This window comes from Callorhinchus milii, unplaced genomic scaffold (genome assembly GCF_018977255.1).
Source record: "Callorhinchus milii isolate IMCB2004 unplaced genomic scaffold, IMCB_Cmil_1.0 Scaffold12, whole genome shotgun sequence".
Lineage (NCBI taxonomy): Eukaryota > Metazoa > Chordata > Chondrichthyes > Chimaeriformes > Callorhinchidae > Callorhinchus > Callorhinchus milii.
This window is the reverse complement of record NW_024704753.1, coordinates 11,366,082-11,392,045: the sequence shown is the minus strand read 5'-3', so window position 1 is coordinate 11,392,045 and position 25,964 is coordinate 11,366,082. Positions and strand designations below refer to the sequence as shown.

The 25,964-nt window shown below is 43.5% G+C and overlaps 1 protein-coding gene across 4 annotated transcripts in view; it reads left to right on the top strand.

Annotated features, from left to right (window-relative positions):
• The window catches only part of setd5 (SET domain containing 5), a 125,088-nt gene that overhangs the window by 29,878 nt on the left and 69,246 nt on the right, over positions 1–25,964 (top strand). For all 4 annotated transcript variants that reach the window (XM_007890251.2, XM_007890250.2, XM_007890249.2 and 1 more), the window contains one exon: positions 10,767–10,945. In XM_007890251.2, the coding sequence (XP_007888442.1) occupies positions 10,875–10,945 (71 nt within the window). In that variant the 5' untranslated portion in view covers positions 10,767–10,874. The remainder of the gene's footprint in view (positions 1–10,766; positions 10,946–25,964) is intronic.

The window sequence follows — 25,964 nt, the reverse complement described above, 5'->3', positions numbered from 1 at the left end:
TGGTGATGCTGTCAGTGCCTGAGGTGAGGAGGTGCTGACGGGAGCTAATCAGGAGAGCCTCGGTCTTGTTGACGTTCAACTGAAGAAAGTTAGCTCTCATCCACGAAATGATATCTGATGGACATTCTGTCAGCACAGCAGTGGTCTTGGAGTCGAGGGTGGAGGCAAAGAGGTAGAGTTGGGTGTCCTCCGCATACATGTGGAAGTTGATCCCATGTCTGCGGACGATGTCACCAAGAGAGAGCGTATAGATATTGAAGAGGAGAGGACCAAGGACAGTCCTGAGGAATGCCACACGAGATGGTCCGGGGGCTAGAGGACATGAAGTGCAGGCGGTGTGAGAAGTACGATCTGAACTAATCAAGGACAGGGCCGTGGAGGTTAGGTGAGAGGAGAGGTGGTGGATGAGAATAGAGTGGTCAATGGTATTGAAAGCAGCAGAGAAGTCGAGGAGGACGAGGAGAGCCCTGGTCACAGATGGACAGAATGTCATTTGTCATGTTGGGAGGGAGAGTTGTGGACCCGAAACGTTGACTCACTTTCCTTTCTCCATAGATACTGCCTGACCTGCTGAGTGTTCTCAGTGTTCCCAGTGACTTCTGTTTTTGTTTTCACTTTATACAATATATTCTTTGAAGTGCTTTGAGACATCTAGAAAACGTGAAAATCACTATATCAAATGCAAGGATTATTTAGTATTATTACTTAAATTGGGCTCCTTTCCTTCCTTGACAGGACCACCACCCACCACCACCACACAAAGAGTTTCTGGAGACCCCCCTCCCCCCAAAGAAGCCTTAATTTATGGCAAAAAGTGAATTTTCAAAATTTTTAATGCTTAAATTCAACCTCCATTTGGAACCCATTTCAATTTAAAAACTGTGGAAAACGTATTGTAAATTAAGACTACATTTTCAATAATTCTGCACCGTTTTAAAATTTTAAGACCATGATCTTAGGCTAAGGCCTTGAGAAATTTGGGGCCTTTCAAATACACGTGTACACACTTCTCTCCTAGGTTCACAAAATAACAATCAAGAGTGGGAACTTCCTAATTCCTCTTCCACCTCATGCCATTTATAGCACCTCTGCAGACTGAGATTAGATCTCCACAAAGATCATGGATTGAACCTGGGACCTCTCTGGCCTTTTGCAATGCATTTTGTAATATCTCAGGCATTGCCTTCTCTGGTTTCCCACAAAGCATATTTGAAATCATATTTGCATGGTAAGTTGTTGTAGGGTACGTTAGGTTTCCGGTTAATGATCTATTCTGACAGGAGGTTGAATTTGTAGCCTGTGCAGACCTCATTAACCACCGTATCGAGGCCCGCAGTCCAGATGGCATTGGGTGATGCTAAACCCGCCAGGTTCACACAGTGCTGGTCAGGGAAGGAATAACTTCCTTCCAATGTGGTGGAAACGAGGAGGAAAGTATATTCAGTTATGCCCAACTCGCCTGATAACGAAACTGGTTTCACTGCTCGTGTGCAGCTGGTCGGCTCACTTCCTGCGTGGTTTCTGGGCCATCATGTTGTTGCTGATGTCACTTCTTGTGCACTTCGCTACTAGAAGAGAGTAAGCCAGAGTTTTCGTAGAAGTCCAGTTCCTGAAGCAAATGGTTCTGCAGCACGCCAAAGCATTTCTAATGGCAGACTATCCAGCCCGGATTGTCAGAAGGACTTGGAGGGTTATCACAGGCCACCGGGAGCAGGGATTCTTCTCACTTAGCTCCTGGAAACCAAACCCTTAATTGATAGAAGGGTCCTACCTGCACAAGCTTGCCAGAGAGCGCACTTACAATACAAGATTATATTTGTGTAGTCCCTTTCACGTTGGGAGGAGGTCCCAAGGCGCTGGGCAGTCAGGGATTTGGACCCGAGCAGGGGGATTGGGATCAGGGAGGATGGAGTGCAGGGAGATTAGGAGGGTGGCCAATGGTGCAGTCGATGAAGAGACTCTTGAGACATGCCTTGAAGTTGGCAAGGCAGGGAGCGAGGCGAAAGGACTGGGATGGCAGGTGGGGTTAGGGAGGCTGAAAGCCCAACTGCTGATGGTGTGGCGGGCAGGGGATGTGGAGCAGGCCAGAGCCTGCTGAGTGGAAGGAGCGTACAGGTTGATATGGGGTTAGCAGGTGACAGAGGTTGGAAGGAGCAAGGCCATGAAGGCAAGGCCACGTCACATACATGATCACTTAATGGCCATGTATGTGGTTTTAGCCATTTAAAGTGCAGCAGTACGGCAGCACACCCTGGGGTCTCCAAGCCTTGACTCTCACCAACCTGCATCCAATACTTTCTGGAATTCAGTAAGCGGGGTGTATCCCTCCAGGGAGAGATTGCTCACTCCATTCCAGATGTGGGGAAATTTCCATGCAGAAGTGGAACCCTCAGTGGATACACAAGCATGGTGATGGGTTTTCACAAGGGTCTAATACCCAGTTGAGAAAAAAAAGTTCAGTGATGAACTATTGCACTTCAAGCAATGGATCTTACTAGCAGCAGTGAAAGTGATCTGTTTGCTGTCTGTTACCTGCATAGCAGCTGGATAAAAAGAAACAAATCCTTTCTGCTAAAAACAAAATTATATAATTAGAAAATAACACGTTCAGGAATAAAGTTGTAATCTAATGTCTGGATCCAAAGGGATGTGTAGTGTATAGGACCTAACAAGTGGAATATGTTAATGAAGTAACATTTGCAGAATAGACGATCAAGATATATGTGACCTACATGCAGTAGCCCAGTAAAAAAATAAATTTGAAAGGGGTACAGATATAAATAACTTCAGATTGCCCTGCAGCGATCTGAAGAAGGCAAGCCGTTGGTGATGGTGGTATGGCTACGTGAGGATTGCTGTATAAATGCAAGTTGTTGTTGTAAGCAGAGACTAGCCTCTTCCTTCGTCTATGGAAACAGGTGGAATATTTGAGAATGAGGATTTTTTCTGACCTTCTCACCTCCTGATTTATCAGAGTAGCACTGGCAGAAACCTGGTTGTATAACATCTTCCACACCTGTGCATTGGTGTATCATCCTCTGGTAGGCAATGTTTTGCAATTATCAAGTATTAGTATTCGTTGATTCATTTTAGTGACTATTCTTCTTGGAGGGGAGGTAAGCAGGCCCTTCTTAGACTGGTCAGTATGACATGTTTGGTAACGGAATTTTAGAATCAAGCCAATCCTCTGTGGCAATCTCAGTTGTCCATTCGAGGTCCAGAGCCAGGCAGGTCTGCATTACTCCTGGGCACTGTTAATGATAGCCCAGCCAGCCTCGCTCATCGGCAGGACTTGGAACGGCAGACCAGTCACTGGGAGTAGGGACTGTTCCCACTTAACCCTGAAAGCCAGATCCCTAATGGTAGGATGGTCCTAGCTTGACAAGCAGTAGGATAGCTTGCCAATAGTATTCATTGAGAAAAATAAGTGTATAGATTTGCTGCCTGCTCCAATGCCTCCAGTAATTTTACTCTATCAACAGCAAATATGAAGTATGTAATAATAATAATCATTGCATTCGATATAGCGCTTTTTCCATCTTCTAGATGTCTCAAAGCGCTTCACTGAATATACTGTAAAGTGAATTGACTGTATATTTGTGGGCGAAACGCGGCAGTCAATTGTGCACAGCAGCGTCCCACAAACAGTCGTAGGTTGAGTGACCAAATTATTATTATATTTTTCTCTTTTTTTGAGTGAATATTATCAGGCATGTGGAATAAGGAAACTTGCTCAAGGTTTCACCTGCTGGGAATCAAACCTAGGTCTCTTGCTTTTGAGGCGAGTGCCCTAAAGAGTAGATCACGATTGTTCAATTGATGGGTTGTGCAGAAAATGACAAACATGAATCTGACATTCCATTGCCAAACATGTCACCTTGGAGTCAATTCAACTCCCCTCCAAGAAGAATAATCACGAGAATGAATCCATTAATCTAATACATCACAATTGCATACTATTGCCTGCATGATGCACAGGTGTGGGAGATGTCCTATAACCAGGTTTCTGCCAATGTTACTCTGATAAGCTGGTGAGCAGGTCAGAAAAAAAATTGATATTCCATCTTTCTCTGTAGGTGAAGGAAGAAGCTAGCCTCTGCTTACCACTGTCACTGATGGTTTATCTTCCTTGTTCAGATATGCCTCCCTCCCCACTGCTGTGCTTTAATGCACCACGCCTCTGAGGAGGATGCATTTATAAAAGTTGGCTTCTGTGTAAGTGACGCAATATGTAAGTCCACTTTAATTTGAAATCCTATAATTTTCAACACAGAAATTGGTCATCATCCCCAACTTTTTGAAAGAGCCTATTCGATATCTTTCCTTTGCTATTTTCTCCACACCCTTTTATATTTTTCTTTTCCTTTCTAATATTACTCTTAATTCCATTATAAAAGCTATTATGGATTCTGCATTATCCACTATTTTAGTAAAGCATTCCATGTCCTAATAATATCAGGGTATCAAAAAAAAAACTCTTGTTGGTAATTTTGGATTTTATGCTCTCTAGTTACAAACTCTTTGGCCAGTGGAAGTAGTTTCATCCCACTTACCCCATCAAAACCTCTTATTTTGAACAAGTCTGTCAGGTCTCCTCATAAATCTCTCCTCTTAAATAAAGCCACTCATTCCTCGTATCATCCTAGCAAACCTTTGTGTTTTTTGGTAATCGTTCTACTGAGCAACTGTTATGTGAAACATTCATGCCCTTACTGCAACTCTCCAACTGTACTTGGGAATATGTATCTCACAATGATACTCTTTTTATTCTCAAATCAAAAGCAAGAGCTTGGTGGTGTGCTGGAGGAAGTCACTCTGATACCTCGAATTAAGAATCTCTCAGTGCAAGGAGAAGTGTTTTAGCGTTCCCCTCCAACCATTAATCAAAGTTGCAATGCAAAGCTGGAATACACAGTGTGGTTGGAACTACACATTCAAAGCATCTCTGATCATTGAGGATCACCTAAGGGCTGCAATTGGTATTCCTGTTCGATTGGAGGGATTAATAAAATTATGAAAGAAAAATGAAGCCAGTTCATTATTTGTATTTGTAATAGTAATCCTTGCATTTGATGTAGTGCCTATAATGTTAAAACATCTCAAAACACTTTACAGTAATTACCATTATGTTTAAGTGTAGTGTCTGTGTATTCCTATCCTCGGATGGGGGGCCGGGGGAGATAAGCGGGGTCTCCTTGGAGCTGAACTGGCTCCAAGGTGACATACCTGACAATGGAATGTCGGAATCAAGCTATCCTCCGTGCCAGTCTTAGTAGTCCGGTTCCTGGGTCTGCAGTATTTCAGGGTTAGACACCAGTGGTACCCCAACGCACACTCTTGGGTCCCTAAACCTTGGCTCTTACCAACCTGCACCTAATACCTGCTTCCTCTCTTCCCTTTTTCAAGTCCTGCCTTAAAACTTCCTTTTCAACCATGCTTATGGTCACCCGCCCCCCGGCTCGCAGCCAGGCTCCGCCACTGTTAAGCGCTCTGAGACGCTACCCTGCGTGGGGGGTGCTATATAAGTGCAAGTTGTTGTAATACATTCCGGAATTAAGTAAGCAGGATACGACCCTGCAGGGAGAGTGTATGCATTTCACTCCAAAAATCTTATCTCTGGAGTTTCCATGTGTAGGTGGGATGAATGGGAATCTCAGCTTGGTTTGGATACTCTTAAGCATGGTGATGGGTTTCCACTTGTGTCAAACCCCCCCCCAAAATGTAGGTAAAAGTGGCAGCGAATTTGTGCAAGCACTGGTGTCCCACAAATAGCCAGACGATGAGTGACCAATTTAATTGGATAGCTGTTAGTCAAGACACCAGGCAGGAAAAGCTCCCTTTTTACAAAGAGTGTCCAACTGAACAGGCAGAAAGGGATTACAGTTTAATGTGTCACCCAAAGAACGGCACTTCTGATTATGCAGCAATCCCCCATCACTGTCCTGGAGTGTTAGCTCAAAGATACTGATCCGGAGCTTGAACCCACAATCCGCTTGAATCAGTTCTGTCTTCAATAATACCGATTGAGCCATATCAATTCAGCCAAGTTCACACTATGCATATTACTATTTATTTATTATTTATCCAAATACTGTGCTCAAGATTCCTTGTGGAAATGCATGTGGGGTGTCATAGTTTTAATGAAAAACGTTTTAATGAAACTGGAAAGGATATCACTGCAAGTCCAAGATTCAGATCTGAACTAGTGTGTGTTGCAGAGATGAGCTATTACTGAAAATCTGTTTTGAAATGTGTCTAGGAGTGCAAGTACAGTTCTTGCAATTAATATTCTGCATTGTTAATTCTCACGAGTGGAGTTATTGCTTGCTTGTTCCATTGTGTTTGCTGGCGCTATGTGAAACTTCACTGTATCTAGTGAATTGTTTTGATTCTCGTAGCAAAGTGAAGGTTCTTTTTTCCCCCATTTATTTCTTTGGGAAGAGAGAAAGAGTGGATAATTAAATTGGATGGTTAATTGAGCAGAAAGTGGGTAATGAGTGCTGCTGTACATCCATGTCAGTGGGAAGTTTGATCACTTTGCTCTGTGATTTCGCAGGTCAGGAGGTGGGAACAGTTCTGCTCCAGATGTGGCAACAGGCACTCACTTGAGTTGTAGAGTAAATGATGAGACTATTGCTGCTGTTGTGTCCATTTTGGTTGCTATTGATCAAAACTTGCCAGTGTCTGTGCTGCTTCTAACCTTGTTCATGCATATACCTCTCTCCGAAACCGTCTGTAGGGTGTGAAGGGAAAAATTATTTTGATTAACAGCTTTCATTGACCCTTCTAAATAAAACCCTTTATAGAAGCATGTACGGTGTGAGGCTAGCATCAGGTTTTAAAAGTAAATGTGAGAGATGCCACACATATTTAGAATTTGATCTGATGATGATAAGCCTTGTATTTGATATAGTTCCTTATCATGTCTTTGAGACTTCTTAAAGCCCTTCACAGAATATATACTGTAAAGTGAATTGACTGTATATTTTGTAGGTGAAAAGCGGCAGCCAATTGTGGACAGCAGTGTCCCACAAACAGTCATGGATTGAATGACCAAATTATTATTTCTTCAAATGGACAAGCGATCCGCCAATTGACTGCTGAGATCATTTTGTCCAAAAACAGAGAAGGCATGACCTTAGGGTAGAAGATGAGGAAATAGAACTTAACATATCTAAATTCGCAGACAATACGAAGATAGGTGTGAGGATGACACACGAAGAATGCAAAGGAAAATAGACAGGCTAGGTGAGTGGGCAAGATGGTGGCAGATGGAGTATAACGTGGGGAAATGTAAAGTTATTCACCTAGTGAAAATAGAACTGCGGATTATTTTCTAGAGGAGGAGAGACGAGGTAGTGTTAGTGTTCAGAGGGATTTGGGTGTCCTTGTACACCAGTCACAAAAAGTTAGTATGCAGGTACAGCAAGCAACTAGGAAGGCTGATGCCAGGCTGGCGTTCATTGAAAACGGTCAGAGTACAAGAGTAGGGAAGTCTTGCTGCAGTTGTATAAGGCCTTGGTGAGACCGCACCTAGAATATTGTGTGCAGTTTTGGTCTCCTTATTTACGAAGGACATACTCGCCTTAGAGGGAGAGCAGCGTAGATTCACTAGGTTGGTTCCTGGGATGAGGGGGTTGACGTATGAGGATAGGTTGAGTAAACTAGGTCTGTGTTCTCTAGAATATAATAATAATAATAATCCTTGCATTTGATATAGCGCTTTTCTCGTCAGGAGGACGTCCCAAAGTGCTTCACAGAACACACTGTAAAGTGAATTGACTGTATATTTGTGGGCGAACGCGGCAGCCAATTGCGCACAGCAGTGTCCCACAAACAGTTGTAGATTGAAAATGACCAATTTATTATTGTTTTTATTTTTTGGAGGTATATATATATAAAAGAATATATATAGTGTATATATAGAAGAATTAGAGGTGATCTTATTGAAACCTATAAGATTCTTAAGGGTCTTGACAGTGTAGATGCCGTGAGATTGTTTCCGCTGCTTGGAGAATCTAAAACTAGGGGTCATAGTCTCAAGATTAAAGGTCAGCCTTTTCGAACTGTGTTGAGGAAACATTTCTTCACTCAGAGGGTAGTGAATTTGTGGCTGTGGATGCTCAGTCCTTGAACATATTCAAGACTGAGGTTGATAGATTTCTAAAGGATAGAGGAATTAAGGGATATGGGTTTAGGGTGGGTAAATGGAATTAGGTTAGAAGATCAGCCATGATCTTATCAAATAGCTGGGCATGCTCGAGGGGCCGAATGGCCTACTCCTGCACCTACGTCTTATGGTCTTAATATGGTTAGTCAGGACACTGAGAATTACTGAAGGTTCTGAGGATTCATCCACCTCCAGAATAGAGAGAAGGGCTCTCCTCTACCTCTGCAACATGCTAACCCCATACCATCTGTCCGCTCCCTCCGCTCAGTGGGTTCTGACCTGCTTCACATCCCCCACCTCATCCGCCCCACCATTGGCGGGCGGGCCTTCTGCCACACTGCCCCCACCCTCTGAAACTCCATCCCGAAGTCCCTCTGCCTCACTCCCCTCCCTTCCCACCATCAAGACCCATCGGGAGGCCCTCCTCTTCAACCGTGCTTTAGATCATCCTCCTTCCCCCCACCCTCCCCAATCCCGATCCCCAGCTCGAGTCGGAAACACTGACTGTCCATCACTCTGGGACGTCGTCCTATACAAATGTAATGTTGTTGCTGTTTAACATCTGATCTGAAGGATGGCTTTGCCAGCTCCCTGAGTACTACAGTATCACTAATGGCTCGATATCAATGTGAAATGGACTTGATTTTACACATTATGCAATTCCCAATTTAGCTGTACCATGGAGGTAACGAATGAATAAATTAACTCAGAGACAGGGATTCCTGAAGGCTGCTGAATATATGTGGTCCATACATTGGAAACGGAAATCATCTGTACATTTATCTGAGTTTCTGATACCACGTCCTAGCTGCTAGTTAGAAGCAGACTAGGAGTGGACGTTTTGTGTCGATTTCCCTTAATGTAACATTATTGTGGTTATGGTTGCATTCTCCATTTAGCATCTTGCTGGAAGGAAAAACATGTCTCATTGAGGGAGGACTAGACTTCGATTTCAAGATCCTCACCCTCGTATTCAAGTCCCTGCACTCCTCTGCACCCCCCTACCTCTCTGACCTTTCTCCTCAGCACAGTACCCCCCCTCCCCCCCTTCCCATTTTCATGTCTCTGCTGAAGACCTTTCTTTTCGACCGCGCCTTTGGTCACCTTCCTCCCCCTCCCCCTGGATCGGTTCCGGAATCCTAAACTGTAAAGCGCTCTGAGACGCCGTCGGGCGTAGAGGGTGCTATAAAAATCTAAGTTGTTGTTGTAGGACTATGCAAGTGGTTTGGATCTAAGCTTCCCCTAACTATGATTTCTAAAACATAAAATACAAAACCAAGGAGTATATTAAGATTCTTAACATTTTGGAACTGTTCAGTAATATACACTTCCCTACAAAGAAATGACGAAAAGAACACATGAATGTATATGTTTCAGCATTTGTTACAGTATAAAAGCTCTCAATAGATGAGAAATTATGTGATTTAGAAATGCTGACTGCAGTTTGGGTATTTTGTTCTATTCTGCTTAGACTGTTGGAAAGGGTTAACATTATTGCACCAGCTATTGAAGGAATAGATTTAAGGATATGTGTGGGCTGTATATGGAGCCTATTATAGAAAGTGCAGAATCCTTATGTCCTGCTGTATTGCAGTGTTCTCTATTGTTGTTACATTGAAGTTTAGAGGGGTGGAGTTTTTGAATATGAGAAAGTATATTCACTAATCAAATACTGTACTTCTGACACCCTTACTATATTAGTGAGTATCTCACTCGGGAGGAGTATGAGCAAGCTTAAGACAATCAAAGCATTATTCTTGAGTTTTTCTGCTCAGAAATAAATTGTTGGTAAAAATTCAAAGGTTTCTGTTTGGTTGTTCAAGGTGTTTGAAGCTCAGATGTTGAAAATCTGAAGTGATCTGGATTGTTGAAGTAGAATAATTGCATGAGTTTTGAGTACCTAATAATACCATAGCATCTCACTGGAACCATCTGATTCACTTCTAATTTTAATACAACACTTCTCTATTAATAAGAGTCCAATAAACTATGTATAAAACCCTTCAGAAATGAATCCTTCTGTGCAGCTCACTCTGTCCTTCACTGTAACCTACTCTGGTGCCTTGTTAACAGCCATCACTAACAAAGAAATTCTCTTCATTTCTAATGCCACCAGCTCTGATGTACAAAGCCTTTGTCTCTCTGATCTAAAGCAGTCCTCATCATGTCCTCTCATATACCACAACTCCTGGTAACACATACCATGCTCCCACTGGAAACCACATTCTCTGTATACTATTATTAAAAGCGAAACCATTAAACTCAAATTTGTGTTTCCCAAAAGGGTGAGGAATTTTGAGAAGTTACAGTATAGTAATTTGGATCTAAAAACTTTTTTTTAAAAAAAGAACCTCTGTGAAAATACTAAGTGTAGAGAATGATATATGATAACATTTGTATGTTTTGCTTATGTGATAATCTGCTGTAAAATCCATTTTACAAATATGGTGTTAATAACATTTTGCTCAGAAATGCTAATTCTAGGCCACATGCCTTACTATATAATGGTTTCAGTATCTAAAGTGTTTTTTTTAAATAATCTGTGCAGATCCCCGAATACCTATTGATTATCCTACATTATTCCTTTCTTTTACAGTTTCCCTCATGTCAATGATCTGCACTCGACACTGTGGCTCCCCAGCCTCGGTGTGGTCAGGCACTGTGCTTCGGACCCCGTGATAAACACAACTTGGTGTTGGACGTCATGAGCATAGTAATTCCATTGGGAGTTACCACACCAGATACTTCATACTCTGATATGGCTGCTGGATCAGAGTAAGTACTTTGCTGATGCTGGCTGGAGGGGTTGGTTTTGTTTATTGAGGATTTTAATTAACAAAGGAATAACTGCGGAATAAGATTATACGTATCTGTGTTTTTCACTTAAGTTTGAAGGATAGAGTCTTCAAGGGCCTTATCCTCAATATTCTTTAAATGAAACCAGATTGGAGACCTGTGTTCTGTCGTGTTGCTAAACTTTTGTACACTGTTTACATGATTAATATTGCTTGATATTTCTAATCCATTTAGATCTATTTTTAAATTAATTCCCAATGATATTTGTTTAAAAGTGTAATTGTGTTCTACATGTGCATTTCAACTGTACAGAAGATGTTTGCTGTAAACAATGAATGTGCAGTATTTGATCAAAGCCTTGCACTATGAAGCTTGGGTTGCTGGCATTGTACGCCCTGATATTCCAGGATATCTGTCTGGAAAGAATTTTACTTGGTAGAATAACAAGATCTGAAATAAATCTGGTATCTCTGTGTTGTGGGAATCCTGATTTTTATTTAAGTGAGAGGTAATCAATGAGTGGGTAAGAAAAGCACAGACTGTACTCATATCAAGTCTATATTTCTGGAGGCTATAACCATATTGGTACTTTTCAAAGTGGTATGGTAATTATCAATTTATTCAGTCAATTTATTTTTCCAGCAGGGGAATGGTTTTTAACCAGAATTAAATGGTAAGAAAGTGAAGATTCTCTATAAATGCTGGTGGCAATCTGTTGTGTTCAACGATTGATGATAGAGATTAGTAGGAAAAACTTGCACTTTTATAGTCTCCAATTGCATCAGAACACCAACAACAACAAAATTACATTTGTATAGCGCCTTTCACGTCAGAAGAACGTCCCAAGGTGCTGGACATAAGAGAGTTTTGGACCCGAGCTGGGTTCGGGGAAGGTGGCGGGTCGAGGGCTGGGGGGGAAGCAGGGAGATCGAAACATATCAAAACGCTTTAGAGTACAGTAAACTCCCTGCTTCATGGACTCTGGATATCTGGAAATTGGACTAAGCTGGACTGGGCCCAAAACAGAAGTAAAAAAAATCCACGGCTTGCGGATAGATTCCAGCCTGTGCTCACTCCACAATGAGCCTCCGCCCTATGCTCACTGTGATCACTGACCTTCGGTGGGCCAGGGTCCTTTACTCCGTTTGAATCCCATAAGCAGAAGCTAGCTTATATGCCACCTTTGGCTCGTGGGATTCAAACAATTACAATACTGACGAGTGTACTCACTAATTTTTTTGTCAGCAAACATTGTAGCACAGCATGCAGCAAGGTTGCCCAAAGAGCCTTTTTTTGGTCAGCCAGCTTTCCACTGCTTATCCAGCTAGAACCAGGGTTAAAAGGGACCTGCGTGCAAGCTTCTGTTGGGAGATTGGGGAGTTGAACCCCAAAGAGATTTTCCAATTTATCTGACGGATTATTTATTGGCCAGGACACTGAGAGAAACTTCTCTTTTTCAATAATGAACACCTTGGTTTAACATCTCATTCAAAGGGCATCTCTGACAGTGCAGTGATCCCCCAGTATTGGGCTAGAGTCTCAACCTTGACTGTCAGCTCAAGTTCTGGTTCAAGACTTGAACCAACAAACCTCTGAACAAGAAGTATCTTGACTTCACACAGCACTGTTATTGTGTTCGGGGTGAGTTTGCAGTACTTAGAGAGGAAAACAGATTGGACCAAAAACTAATAATTGTATTCTCTAAAAGACTTCTTTTGAGTTGGGTGTTCAAAGTTTAATAAGAACACTTTGATGCAGTGCTTGATACCAATTGTATAATTTAATCTTTTTGAAGCAACTTGATGACTCAACGGTGGATGTTGCAAGATTATTGAGTGGCCTGGGAGGTGTAGGAAATTGGTATTCTGTCCTTCTTTGATATCAGGACTTACACCCCAACTCAGCCAGCTAAAGTTTTCACATGTAACATGTCGCTTACCCAGTCGAATCACACAATTTGGGGTTTGGTTTCGCTTCACCGAAATTTTTTAATTGTGAAGCCTTTGACTGCAGCGCTTCTGCACCAGGCTCTGCATGTCATGATCGCCATCCTCGCCATCCTGCGAGTCTACTTCCCACAGCCACTACCTCCACTCCCAACTTAACCTGCTTCTCCCCCTCCACCCCTGCTCTACCATCAGTGTGCCAATCTTCTGCCACTTAGCCCCCATCCTCTGGAGCTCTCTCAAAATCCCTACACCTTGCCCCTTCGTCCTACAAAAATACCAAATTACACTTGTATACACGTCGGAAAGACGTCCCAGGGTGCTGGACAGTCGGGGGTTTTTGGAAACCCGAGCTGGGAGTTGGGGTCAGAAGGGGTGGATGGCAGGGGGCGTGGAGGTGGGAAGGTAGCCGAAGGCACGGTCGAAGAGGAAGGTCTTGAGACAGGACTTGAAAGAGGGAATAGAGGGGGTGAGACAGAGAGATTGCTGGATAGAATTCTAGATTGTGGGACCACAGATGCTGAATGCCCAACTGCCAATGGTGGGCCAGGAAGTGTGGGGGACATGAATCGAGACGATGTCCGCCGAGCGGAGGGAGCAGATAGGCTGATATGGGGTTAAGAGTTGGAGAGGTCGGGGGGAGCAAGATCGTGGATGGCCTTGAAGGTGAGAACAAGGATTTTGTATTTGATTCTCTGAGGGATGGGGAGCCAGTGATGCCGGGCAAGAACTTGGGTGATTGGTTTGCAGAGCATAGTGCAGGAGAGGACATGAGTTGCAGAGTTCTGAATAATCTGCAACTTGTGGAGGGAAGAGTTGGGAAGTCCAGGGAGCAGGCAGTTGGCGTAGTCAAGCCGGGTCGTGATGAAAGCGTGAATCAGGATCACCGGTGGCCTACGGTGAGAAGCATTGGTGGAGGTGGTCAATGTTGCGGAGGTGGGAAATGGCGGAATGGAACGAATGTGGGGTTTGAAGGATAGCTGAAAGTCGAAAAGGACACCAAGGTTTGATTTTGGCTCGGTGAGGTAAAGAGTGCAGCCATGGATATTGATAATGTCAGAGGCTGAGATGAGAACACACTGCGGGAGCCAAGCAGGGGGTTCTCTGTCTTGCCAACATTGAACTGGAGAAAGTTAGCTCTCGTCCAGGAATTGATGTCAGACAGACAATTAGCTGGGACATCAACGGTCCTGGAATCGAGGGTGGAGGTGGTGAGACAGAGTTGGGTGTCATCCACGTACATGTGGAAATTAACCCCATGTCTGCGGGTGACATCACCGAATGGGACCATGTATGGATTGAAGAGGAGGGGCCTGAGGACAGACCCCTGAGGGACGCCACACATGACAAGTGCGGGAGCTAGAGGAGAAGCCGTTGGTAGCCACGAAGTGCAGACGGTTGGAAAGGTAGGATTGGAGCCAGGAAAGAACAGAACCATTGAGGTGGAGGTGAGAGAAGAAGCAGTGGAGAAGAATAGAGTAGTCAACAGTACCAAAAGTGGTCGAGAAGGATGAGGAGACAGAGAGCCCTGGTTGCAGGTGGACAGAATGTCATTTGTCACTTTGGTCAGGGCTGTCTCTGTGCTGTGCCATCACGAAACCCAGATTGGAGAGGTTCATGGAGGAACGCTGGAGAAGAAGAGCGAAGCTGGGATGCGACGACTCGTTCCATGACCTTGGAAAGAAAAGGAAAGTTTGAGAGGGGGTGGCAGTTGGAGAGCAGAGATAAGTCAACAGAAGGTTTTTTGAGGGTAGAGGTGATGACGGCTATCTTTAGCGGATGTGTACGGTGCCAGTGGACAGGGAGAGATTCACAATGTCTGTTAGTAGGGGGGGCAAAGAGGTGGAGTTGGGAGATGAGGAGAGGGGTCAAGGGAGCAGGTGGTGGGTTTCACATGGGAAATGATGGAGGTGAAGAGGGAGAGACGGGGTCAAAAGTGTGGAGGGAGGGGTGGGTGGGGGCTGGAAGGGGAACGAGAGGTGGGGATGGGGTGGCAGTAGAGGTGGTAGTGTGAATCCCCTCGACTTTGGACTCGGAAATCCATCTCTTTGCATTTGGTGTTGGAGGAGAGGATGGCATGGGAGGGTGGATGGAGGTGTTGGTTAATGGTAGAAAAGAGGAGTCTGGGATTGTCCTTAGCTTCCACTATAGTCGTCTTCCCACACCTTAGCTCCCTCCCAGCTCAGGCTCTCACTCAGCTTCTGTAAAAACGTTTTGACGTTCAACCAACATGAAAGTCACCATATAAATGTAAATTGTTGGTGTGGTGGCTTAGCTTTCAGCTCTCGAATTCTTCCACAAACACTTCATCTTTGTGCATTTTCTCCTTGCCTACTGTTTGATTTTGCATCGAGACAACAGCCTCGTGGTCCACCTCTTTCTGCTTGGTGATCCCATCTTTGTGAAGCACATTGAGAGGTTATCCTAAGTGAAAGGCACAATAGAAGTTCAGGTTTGTTGCTGAGTGACACCAGGTACCTGCACCATCACTTGAGTTTTGATCTTCGTGCAGCCTAAAAAGTAGCATCAGAAGCAGGAAAGTTGCAGACTTGAAATGGTGACAGCTAAAGCTCATATTTCTCCCTCACATACCAGGAATTGGTTCAGTTTAGTTTGCTCTGTTGATCTAGACTGAACCCAGTCTATTAATAAACGCAAAACTTAACACATTATCTTGGCACCAACTCCTAAACCAGAAGGAAGAGGACTTGGTGTTTTTAATCTAGAGTCAATGGATTCATACCACGTCAGGATCCTATTTCAACTGGAACTAGCATCTGCTCCAAATTTCAATCAATATTGTAAACCAGGGCTTTGGAACAAAATTAGTCTGTTCACATAACGTGCTGGATGAAATGCCTGGCCCTGATTTATTTGTACTCTTACCAGTTGTAAATATATACGTTAATTTGGGAAAAAAGCTGGTTAATCCGTGCAAAATGCTTGGTCACCGCTGAATATACATGCTCAGGCCTTCTGCATCATGTTTTCATCTACGAGGGATTCTGGGATGTAGATGGGAGGAGTCAAATTGTGATTGACAGTAGACTCCAGCCATTTACAAGTGGCTGGAGTTGGGCTGCCAATCAGTGAGGGGGCGGAGGAATGGAGAAGAACAAAGGAGGGAATATCACCATTCATTGACAACTGAGCTGCTTGTGAATGGGTGGAGTCCTGTAGCTCAGTGGTTAGAGCACTCGCTTTGCAAGCGAGAGACCTGAGTTCAATTCCAGGCAGAGGGCGAAACCTTGGGAAAGTTTCCTTACTCCACACAGAGCCTAATAATAATCCCTCCAAAACCAAAAACAATAATAAAATTGGTCATTTTCAATCTACGACTGTTTGTGGGACATTGCTGTGCGCAATTGACTGCCGCGTTCGCCTACAAATATACAGTCAATTCACTTTACAGTGTGTTCTGTGAAGCGCTTTGGGACGTCCTCCTGACGTGAAAAGCGCTATATCAAATGCAAGGATTAATTAAAATCCATTCACAAGTGTCAATGACCTCATCGCCATTGCTAATTGGTCCCCCTCCTGTCCAATGGGGACGGCAATGGGTGGGAGGAAACTCCTTTGCTGGGCAGGAAAATACTGAACTGTATTTTATTGAATTCTGTGAGAGTATTTAAACTTTTAAAACTGGTTAGTCAACATGGCTTCCAGTGAAACAACATTGTTGCATTTTATTATACGGCACCGTCTCTGCTACTACACTGGGCAGGAATGGTATTTTGGTTAACCTCAGACACTTTAAGTCGGACAAAATGTCTGTCCCCAATGTGTCCGACTTAACCGGCTTCCACTGTACTTTGGTTGGAATGTGAAATTCTCTGACAAACTCTCGTTGAATAAAATACATAGATTTTATTTTAAAATGTTATGGATGCTTGAAAGTATGGGATATTGCAGTGTACGGAGAGCAAGCAGGACTAGGTGGTTCATGTGGAGAAACTACTTTCACTATTCTTATATTGTACAGCATCTTTCACACTGGAAAATGTATTGTTAAAAACAATCCACTAGATTGTGCTGGTGGCCTGTTTTTGTGCTATAATTTCTGAATCGTGTATATGATTAGGAGTTTGTATAACATAAGACATGACTACAAAGACTACAAACAGGACATCTTTGGGCTTGCAACATGCTACATAGTTCCATTGTTTTGTTCTCCTTTAGTCTTCATCTTCTCTATTCCATCTCCTGTGCTTCAGACTGAGTGAGCAATGCGCTTCCAGGCCCTGTGCCATATGGAACCATACAGGCAGCTCTAGAGAATCATCTTCCACTGTGCTAGGGTGGCCAAGTAGAGCAATGATTTGATTATATATTCTCTTGTATTATAATATGGGCAAGATCAGATGTAATGCTCATGCCACAACTTGCTAGAATGGAGCGTTGGTGCTTTCCCCAGTAGACACAGCACTGTTGAGGTAACCGAGTCAATGCCTTAACTACACTTCTGCATTGATGGGATTTTGGTACAAATGTACTTCCTCCTCCTATTGTAACCCTTTCCCCATCCCATCATAATTTTTTTCTCAGATGTGCTCTACTTGAGGGGCGCTATATAAATGCAAGTTGTTTTCTCTCTTTTCTCCTTTGTCTTCCCCTTCATCCAACTTGGTTAAATGATTTTGTTTGGTGTATGGTTACCTGTAACATACAATCATGGCATATTGTGTATATTTATCTTGCAACAAGGTTTAGTTTTGCGCATTGTTGTGTGTCTACTTTAGCTTTCTCATGTGTGTGTGTCTCTCTCACTCTTTCTGTCTTAAGTTCTGTGGCTGTTTTTTTAAAATTGCTTAATGTTGAATCTCTTGCGTTGAGCAGTGTAACACTGGCACACAGTGATCCGGTTGTCCTCCTGACAGTTGGGTGTGACAGTCCGTCTGTGAGCACATTGGAGAGGCTGTGCAGGAGGTGCCTAAAGCCTGGGGTTGATTTTAACTGCTCCTATTGTACTAGCAGTTAGTTGGTTGGCAACCTTGAGGAGAAAAATATGTTGTTGTTACTCGAGTAGAGAAACATTTAGAGAATGGCAAGCTAAATGAATAATTTTTCTTAATGTTCTGAGAATTGCTGCGCTTCCTTATTGGACACGTCTAGTATGTATCTTCCTATTCCTTTTTTGGTGTTGGTTTAGTGCTGCATGATGTAATAGAGCTGAACTTATTCGGTGCCTTTTACACAGACAGTGTCGATGGCTGTAGATATTGGAGTTAAATGTGTTTTTTATTTTTGAGGGGGTGGTAGCTAAATGTTTTAACTTGTTTTATTATGGGTAGTGTTTTTTAAAAGATATTTTTGCAGTTGTGAAATCTGAACTGTTTCAGCAGCACGTGATCTCTGGTCACATGATTGCCTTGTGACTGTTCAGTGTAATAACAGCTCTGAAAAAGTGGTGTCACCACCAATAGTCTACGGGATACTCCATACTGTGTGCAGCTTGGGCTGGAGGAACCCTCCCACACATAGTGATTGAACCAGATTGAAGTGGAAAGATTGCAACATTAATATGGTACTGCATCTGCTTTTGGAGGAATGATTCATCACTGTGGAGCATTTAGCACGATGTACAGTTAGAGTGGGGCATTGAGGACTTACAATTATGGGAAGGGGGGACATTGGTGTATTGTACACAGTGTGTTTGCTGCTCCCAGCAGTAATGGGTTTCTTGAGCCAGTTGCTAGGAGATTTTCTTCCAGTGGCCTGGCATGACTTGCCCTCTGATTTAATCTCCGTCCCAGTTACTAATGCTCGTCAAGACATGCTTTGTTGGGGTCTGGGTTTCTGTGCAAGAGGAATGAATGTCTTCTGCTTCGGAAGGTTGCATCTGTACTCTGAACTCATGAGGGCTGGTTATCTCAGTTAAAATGAAATGCTGAGGACTTTAGCGACTTTCCATTCATGACATCTGAGCATCTGCTGCTCATAACGAAAGTCTTCATTTCTTTCCAAAATAAAAGCAGCTTCAGAAAGCTTGTCTTTTAAAGCATTAATTGATATCCTTTCCTGTCAGGAGCAGCCCCTCATTTGCTTTCTTCACACATAATAATTGGTCACTCAATCCACGACAGTTTCTGGGACACTGCTGTGCACAATTGGCTGCCACGTTTTTCCCAAAAATATACTGTCAATTCACTTTACAATATATTTTGTGAAGCTTTTTGAGACATCTGGAACCACTGATTGTCCAGTGTCTTGGGACGTCCTCTTAACTTGAAAGGCACTATACAAATGTAATTTTGTTGTTGTTGTTGTTGTTGGAAGAAGTGATAAGGTGTATCATATGCAAGGATTATTATTATCTTAAACTGATGCCGTCTGGTCACTGATTCACCAACCAGTGCAAAAAAAATTCACCTCGTTGACTATAGGCTGTATTTGACTTGTCTGCAGTGAGGGGCAGAGGGAAGAGCATTGCTTCTTATAGGAGAGTTACAACACCAGTGGAACACCTTGGCTGTGATAGGAGACCTGGGAATGTGGAAGTATTTTTGTAGGAGGGCATGTAAAAGAAAAAGCAGCTGGGATGGATAAACAACAAGAAAAATATGTTGCATGGCACGAACACAGCACGAGGTTCAAGTGATCTATAAATCTTGAGAATTGAAGTCCGAGAAGCTGAACAATTCTGGACCTTGTCCTGTCTCATTTTGTAGCTGCACAGGTGGTCTTGGGAAGAATGCTTTAATCTGATGTGGCCAAAATTCTCGTGTCATGGCAGATTTGATCCAGTCATAGGATCTGAACTGGAGTGATTTGATCCGTAGCGAGTGAGATTTCAGCGTATATTACAGAGGAGCAGTGTCATTTGATTAATGATATTCTCATCTCACTGTCTGTGGGATATGGCTGACATATATTCATAAAGGTATTTTTATATAATCAGATCACCATCCCTTTTTCCATTGAGATTTCATCTGCCTTATGGACACAAAGGATTTCCTGCTAATTCAAACAAATGTTGAATTGTTGTCCAAGTTGTAACTAATTGGCTCCTCATCGCATTATTGTGTGTGGGATATTGCTTGTGTAAATTAGCTGCCATGTTTGCACCTGTAACGCTTTAATTTTGAATTTTATTCTGTAAAGTGTTGTGAGACTTTTACGTGAAAGGAGCTATATAATGTAAGTTATTTTTGTTGCGGCGTATCTTAGACTGTGGAGGCAAAAGTGAGTCTTGCTCCAATGGAATCTCCTGAGAGATGCTGCCAAACAGTGAGGATTTCGCTATGTTTATCTGAGTTGAATCTGATTTCAGGAACACACCTAGTAGAAAAATGTATCCTTTTCAGTCAGTTATGCATTCAAGCTGGCCTATTGCCTAATGGCTAATGCTGCCCACGGTTGTTAACCCTGTAATTAGGTATTCAGCACTGTTCTCCTACAACTCCTCCCCGGCTGTAGGTATAGGGATTGACTTTATCAGAGCATAATTTCTCCCCATCCTTCCCTGCATCATGTATTATAATAATCATCCATGCAATTGATAGCATTTTATCAGGTTGTCAAGACTGCTCAAAGTGCTTCATAGGATTTTTACTTTGATGTGTAGTAACTGTATATTTTGTAGGCGAACACAGCCATCAATTCGTGCATAGAAATGAATGATCAATTTACCTGAAGGATTGTTGGCCAGGATGTTTGAAGGAAACTGAAGGAAATGAAGCAAAACACCTCCTACAATGCAACCCTACCTCAGCACTGCACAGTGATTTGGCCAGTCAGCTGGGACCACTTTTGTATATGTTTCTAGCACCAGAAACATTTGAGTGGTTGTGGTTGACTGGCAGGAAGTTGGCCAGTCTGCATTGGAAGTGTACTGCACTATCAGTAACCACAGGTCCACAGAAGACTTGTGTTTTAAGTCAACTCACACTTCAGCGAGACCCTTTGTAAATGGGTCGCTGTGTATTTGGGCGTTTGTGAACACCTCTGCTCAATTTTCCTGCTGATGAGTAACAACAACCTGTCCTTTTTTGGTGCCTTCCATAGAGGTTCACCATCTCAAAGTAATTTCACAAAGATTATAGGCAGAATGGAGGAAATAAGGGGGAGTTTTAGGCTGTTGACCAATGGTATGCTTTTGAAGGCAGGTAGAGAAGGGTCAAGGCAAACATATTTTGGAAGCGAGTTGCAGCAAGCAGAACCACAGTTGCTGGATGGAGTGGTAGCAAAGTGGATAGTGGGAATTATCTTTCTTGTTCTCTATCAATGATCTGAATGCAGCAGTTGAGGGAATAAAGTAAACTGAATAACTTGACCCAGTCTTAACTCGCTAGCTCTTAAGTCGACATGTCATAAATATCCTGTCTGCTTCCAGTGCAAAATATTAATAAAGGATGTCGCTATCCTAGTCATTCTGCTTAACACATAACTCATCGCAACCAAGAAATTGTTATATGTACTTGCTATGTAAAATTGTTCTGATGACTCGTCCTAAAGATAGCATCTTGCATCGCAGAGATCTCCCACTCTATCCTGTGACTGGTTCGGGTGCTCAGCAGAAGTTGGGCACGTATGCTCAGATGCATCGCAGCGACCTCTGGTCTATTAGAGAGTCAATGCCTGGCCTCCTGTCCCCATCTCCTGTGATAGGGCCTCTCGGTTACAATGTGGTGCTCTAATAGACCTGAAGCCTCTGTAACAAGAGAGGAAGGGAGGCCCTCCATTACAATAATAACTTCCATAGCTTCCTCCACGCAGGGTGGTATCTCATACACTTAACAGCGGCGAAGCCTGACTCTGAGCTGGGGGAGGTGGCTGTAAGCACGGTTGAAGAGAAAGGTTTTCAGGTGGAACACGAGAGGGGACAAGGCGAAGGCACAAGGTGGTGGATTGGGAAGTGAGAAGGTCGGAGAGATAGGGAGGTGTCAGAGAGTGAAGGGATTTGAACACGTGTCTGAGGATCTTGAAGTTAGATCAGAGACCTTTGAAATGCACCCGAGCATGCGTGCCCAACGTCCTCCGCCAAACACCTGTGACTGGTGCGGCTGCTCAGTGGAGGTTGGGCATGCATGCTCAGTGTCTATGATGAGCGAGTGCTGGCTGACAAAACGAGAGAGAGTGGCACTGAGGGGCCTAGGAGCATACATTTCTTAGACAAGTTTTAACAGATAAACTGACAGGCCCCAGGGACACTCTGTCACAATGACAGCTGCTCGCTCTGCGCAGGCGCATTATGTGTTGGTGTGTATATATGCTCACAGTGCCCCCTGTAGCCAGAGGAAGGATTTATGCCTAACTCACCATATCTGATAATAATAATCCTTGCATTTGATATAGTGCCTTATCACGTCTTTGAGGTATCTCAAAGTGCTTCACAGGATATACTGTAAAGCGTATATTTTGCGGGCGAAACGCATCAGCCAATTACGCACAGCAGTGTCCCACAAATAGTCGTGGATGAAGTGACCAAATCATCATTTTTTAATTATTTTTGAAGAGATTATTACCCCCGGGAAAATGATTCACCAATCGACTAACAACTGGGTTTCTGCTTACTGCTAGGTAAACAGAGGCGTGTGTGTGAAGTAAGGAAACTTGCCTAAGGTTTCGCCCTGATACAGTCTTCAAGACGTTTCAAAGCACTTCACAGAATATAGTGTAAAGTGAATTGACTGTATAATTTGTGGGCAAAACGCTTGCTCAGGTGATAACCTGTAACCCTTTCCTTTGGAGTGACAAGTCATCTGGGATTTACTATAGTATCTAAATTTATGGATGTTGTATCAAAAGTGATGGAGTGCAGGAAGCTACAGAAGATGTTAGCGGGTGAGCAGAGTGGATTTGTGGAAAATGGAGTTCAATATAGAAATGTGAAATGAAAATTATTAGGGAGTGTAATAATAATAATAATCCTTGCATTTGATATAGCACTTTGCACGTCTTCTTGACGTTTCAAAGCGCTTCACAGAATATGCTGTAAAGTGAATTGACCGTATATTTGTGGGCAAAATGCGGCAGCCAATTGCGCACAGCAGTGTCCCATAAACAGTCGTGGATTGAAAATGACCAATTTATTATTGTTTTGTTTTCGAGGGATTATTAATACGTCTTAATGGAGAGTGGAGGGACAGAAGAATCTTGGTTCAATTACCTAGTTTGTTTTAAGTGGGATTGCAGGTAGAGATGTCTGTTAAAAGGACAAACGGGAATCTAGGTTTTATATACAGAGCCATTGAAAGCAAAAGTAAACGAGTGATGATGAATCTGTATAGATATTGCTGCAGCTGGAATGCTGTGTGCAATTTTGGTCGCCACATTATAGAAAGAATATCAGAGCTGTGGAGAGTAGATTTGTCAATATTATACTGGACATAAAAGGATATAGCTATGAGGAGAGACAAGAAAGGTGAGGATTCCCGTTGGAGCATAGAAGGTTGAACAGTGATTTGGTGGAGGTGCGTAAGATAATAAAAGGGATTGAGAGAATTAATCATAAAATAAAACTTTCACTGTTAGCTTTGAAAACAAGAAGGCATGAGTTCAAGATTGTGTAAAAGGAGAGATTCAGAATTTCTTCTATTGAGGGTGGTCCTTGTGGACCTCTCCGCTGGTTCGACACAGTCGACCACGCCATCCTCCTCCACCGCCTATCTTCCATCATCCATCCATCAATGACGTCAGCCGCAGATATGGGATCAACTTCCACATGTATGCGGATGACACCCAAATCTACTTCTCCTCCTCCAGCTGTGACTCTCAGTCCGCTGATGTTCTGTTAAGCTTGTTTGACAGACATCAAGGCTTGGATAAGCTCAAATTTCACGCAGCTGAATGTCGGCAAGACAGGAGCCATAATCTTTGGCTCTTGGCAATGTCTTCTCTCCCCATGCTCTTCGTCAGACTCACCGAACCCGTGCGCAATTAGGCATCGGGTTCGTTCCCTAGCTTTCCTTACTACCACACGTCCGTACCATGATCGCTTTTTTCCACCTCCGCCGCATTGCCCACTTCCAACTGTAACTTACAACAGACGCAGCTGAAATCCTCGTCTGCGCCTTCATCACTTCCTGGCTGGTCTATTCCAATGCCCTTCTCGCTGGTCTTCCCAGCTTCACCATACGCAAAATCCAATTAATTCAAAATTTCTGCCGCACGGGTACTCACCCACACAAAAATCCATACCCCCATCACGCCAGTCTTTGCCAGGCTCCACTGCCTCATAATCACTGAACAGATAAATTTCAAGATCCTTTGACTTGTTTTCAAATCTCCTTATTCCCTTGTACCTTGTTACCTATCTGATCTGCTTACCCCCACTCCACCACCCACTGTCTCAGATCAGCTGGCACCAGCCTCCTATTTGTCCCTTGTGCCCTTCGTTCCACCATCGATGGCTGTACCTTCAGCCATTACTCCCCAAAACTCTGGAACTCTCTCCCTCAATCCCTCTGGCTTGGCCCCTCACTCCCTGCCTTCAAATCCCACCGAAAGACTTTTTGATCGTGTTTACGCTCTCCCTCTCCCCCTGGCTCGTTGTCAGACTCCGTCACTATGAAGTGCTCCGGGATACTACCCCGCGTGAAGGCCGCTATATAAATGCAAGTTGTTGTTAGCGGTGGTGGTGGTCAGGGTATGGAATGATTAGCAGGGATGGCTATTGGAGCAGACTTGATTGGACTAATCTTTTAAAAATGTTGGAGAAATACATCCCCAATAAGAACAAAGAATTGGGATTAGGATGACGGCTTCTTGGAGGAGCAAATGGCAACCTCCCCATCCTTCCCTGCATCTTTCCCTTCAAGGATGGGACAAATCTCCTACTGTGTTGCCCAATTCGATGGTTCCAAGATTGGAAGCTTAACCTCTGATGGTGGGACAGTCTAAGTAAGAAATAGGCTGTAGACCAGAGCTGGAAGAGTAGAATATAAGTAATTGTACAGGTTAGGTGGGACAGGAAAGAGCCATACTGATTGGATCAGTGACAGAAGGCTGCTGATATGACATGACAGATATGCTGTTAAATGTGGAGTTTTGTATCTTAGTGATTAAAGCCCTCACCTCACAAGCGAGAGGGCCTGGATTCGATTCCCGGGCAGGGCAAAAAGTTGGGCAAGTTTCCTTACTCCACACACGCCTTTGTTCACCTAGCAGTAAGTAGGAACCCGGTTGTAAGTTGATGGGCGGATCATTTCTCTGGGAGTAATAATCCTTTAATAAATAAATAAATAAATAATTTGGTCATTTAATCCACGACTGTTTGTGGGAAGCTGTTGTGCGCAATTGGCTGCTGTGTTTAGTCCACAAAATATAGAATTTGCTTTACAGTATATTCTGTGAAGCGCTTTGGGACATCTCGAAGATATGGTAAGGTGCTGTATCAAATGTAATGATTCTTATTATTACACATTCCTGATGTGATTGGACAGGAAATCCAAAACATTATCAAAATTAATGTTAAGAGTTTTTTTTAAATGGTTGTGAGATGTATTGAAACCACAGTTGAGGGTTTTTATTATTGGCTTCTATTGCATTTCATTTTTCTTCTCTTCTTCACCCTTCCCACACACACACGCTGGGGAAAATAGGCAGATAGCCTACTGCCAACCATGCAACAGTCTGTAATCAAAATGCTGGATTCTAACTGACCACCCAGGATGATGGCCTGCGGGCATATTGACATCCATCCCTTTCTCCTTTGCAATATAAACATATCCAGTACCTGGCCAGCAGCATCATGGGTTCAACTTACGATGTTTGGCACCAAAGCTCATAGTCTAAGGTGCCACTCAGTGCTGTACCGAGGGGGCTGCATCGTCAGAGGGTCTTCCTTCAGAAGGGGAAGAAAAGAAGTTTCCATCTGTTTGTTTTCAAATGCTACCCCCTCCCCACCTCCCCTTCACACTCTGGCCCCTACCCATCCCTTTCTCCACACCTTCGACCTTGTCTCCCCCTCCTCTCTCACCACCATTATGACCCACATGAAACCCACCACCTGCCCCCCGGGACCTCATCCCTACCCCTCTCCTTACTTCCCAGCTTCACCTCCTTGCACCTCTACTCAAAGACATCAAAGACATCATCAATCTCTTCTTGCC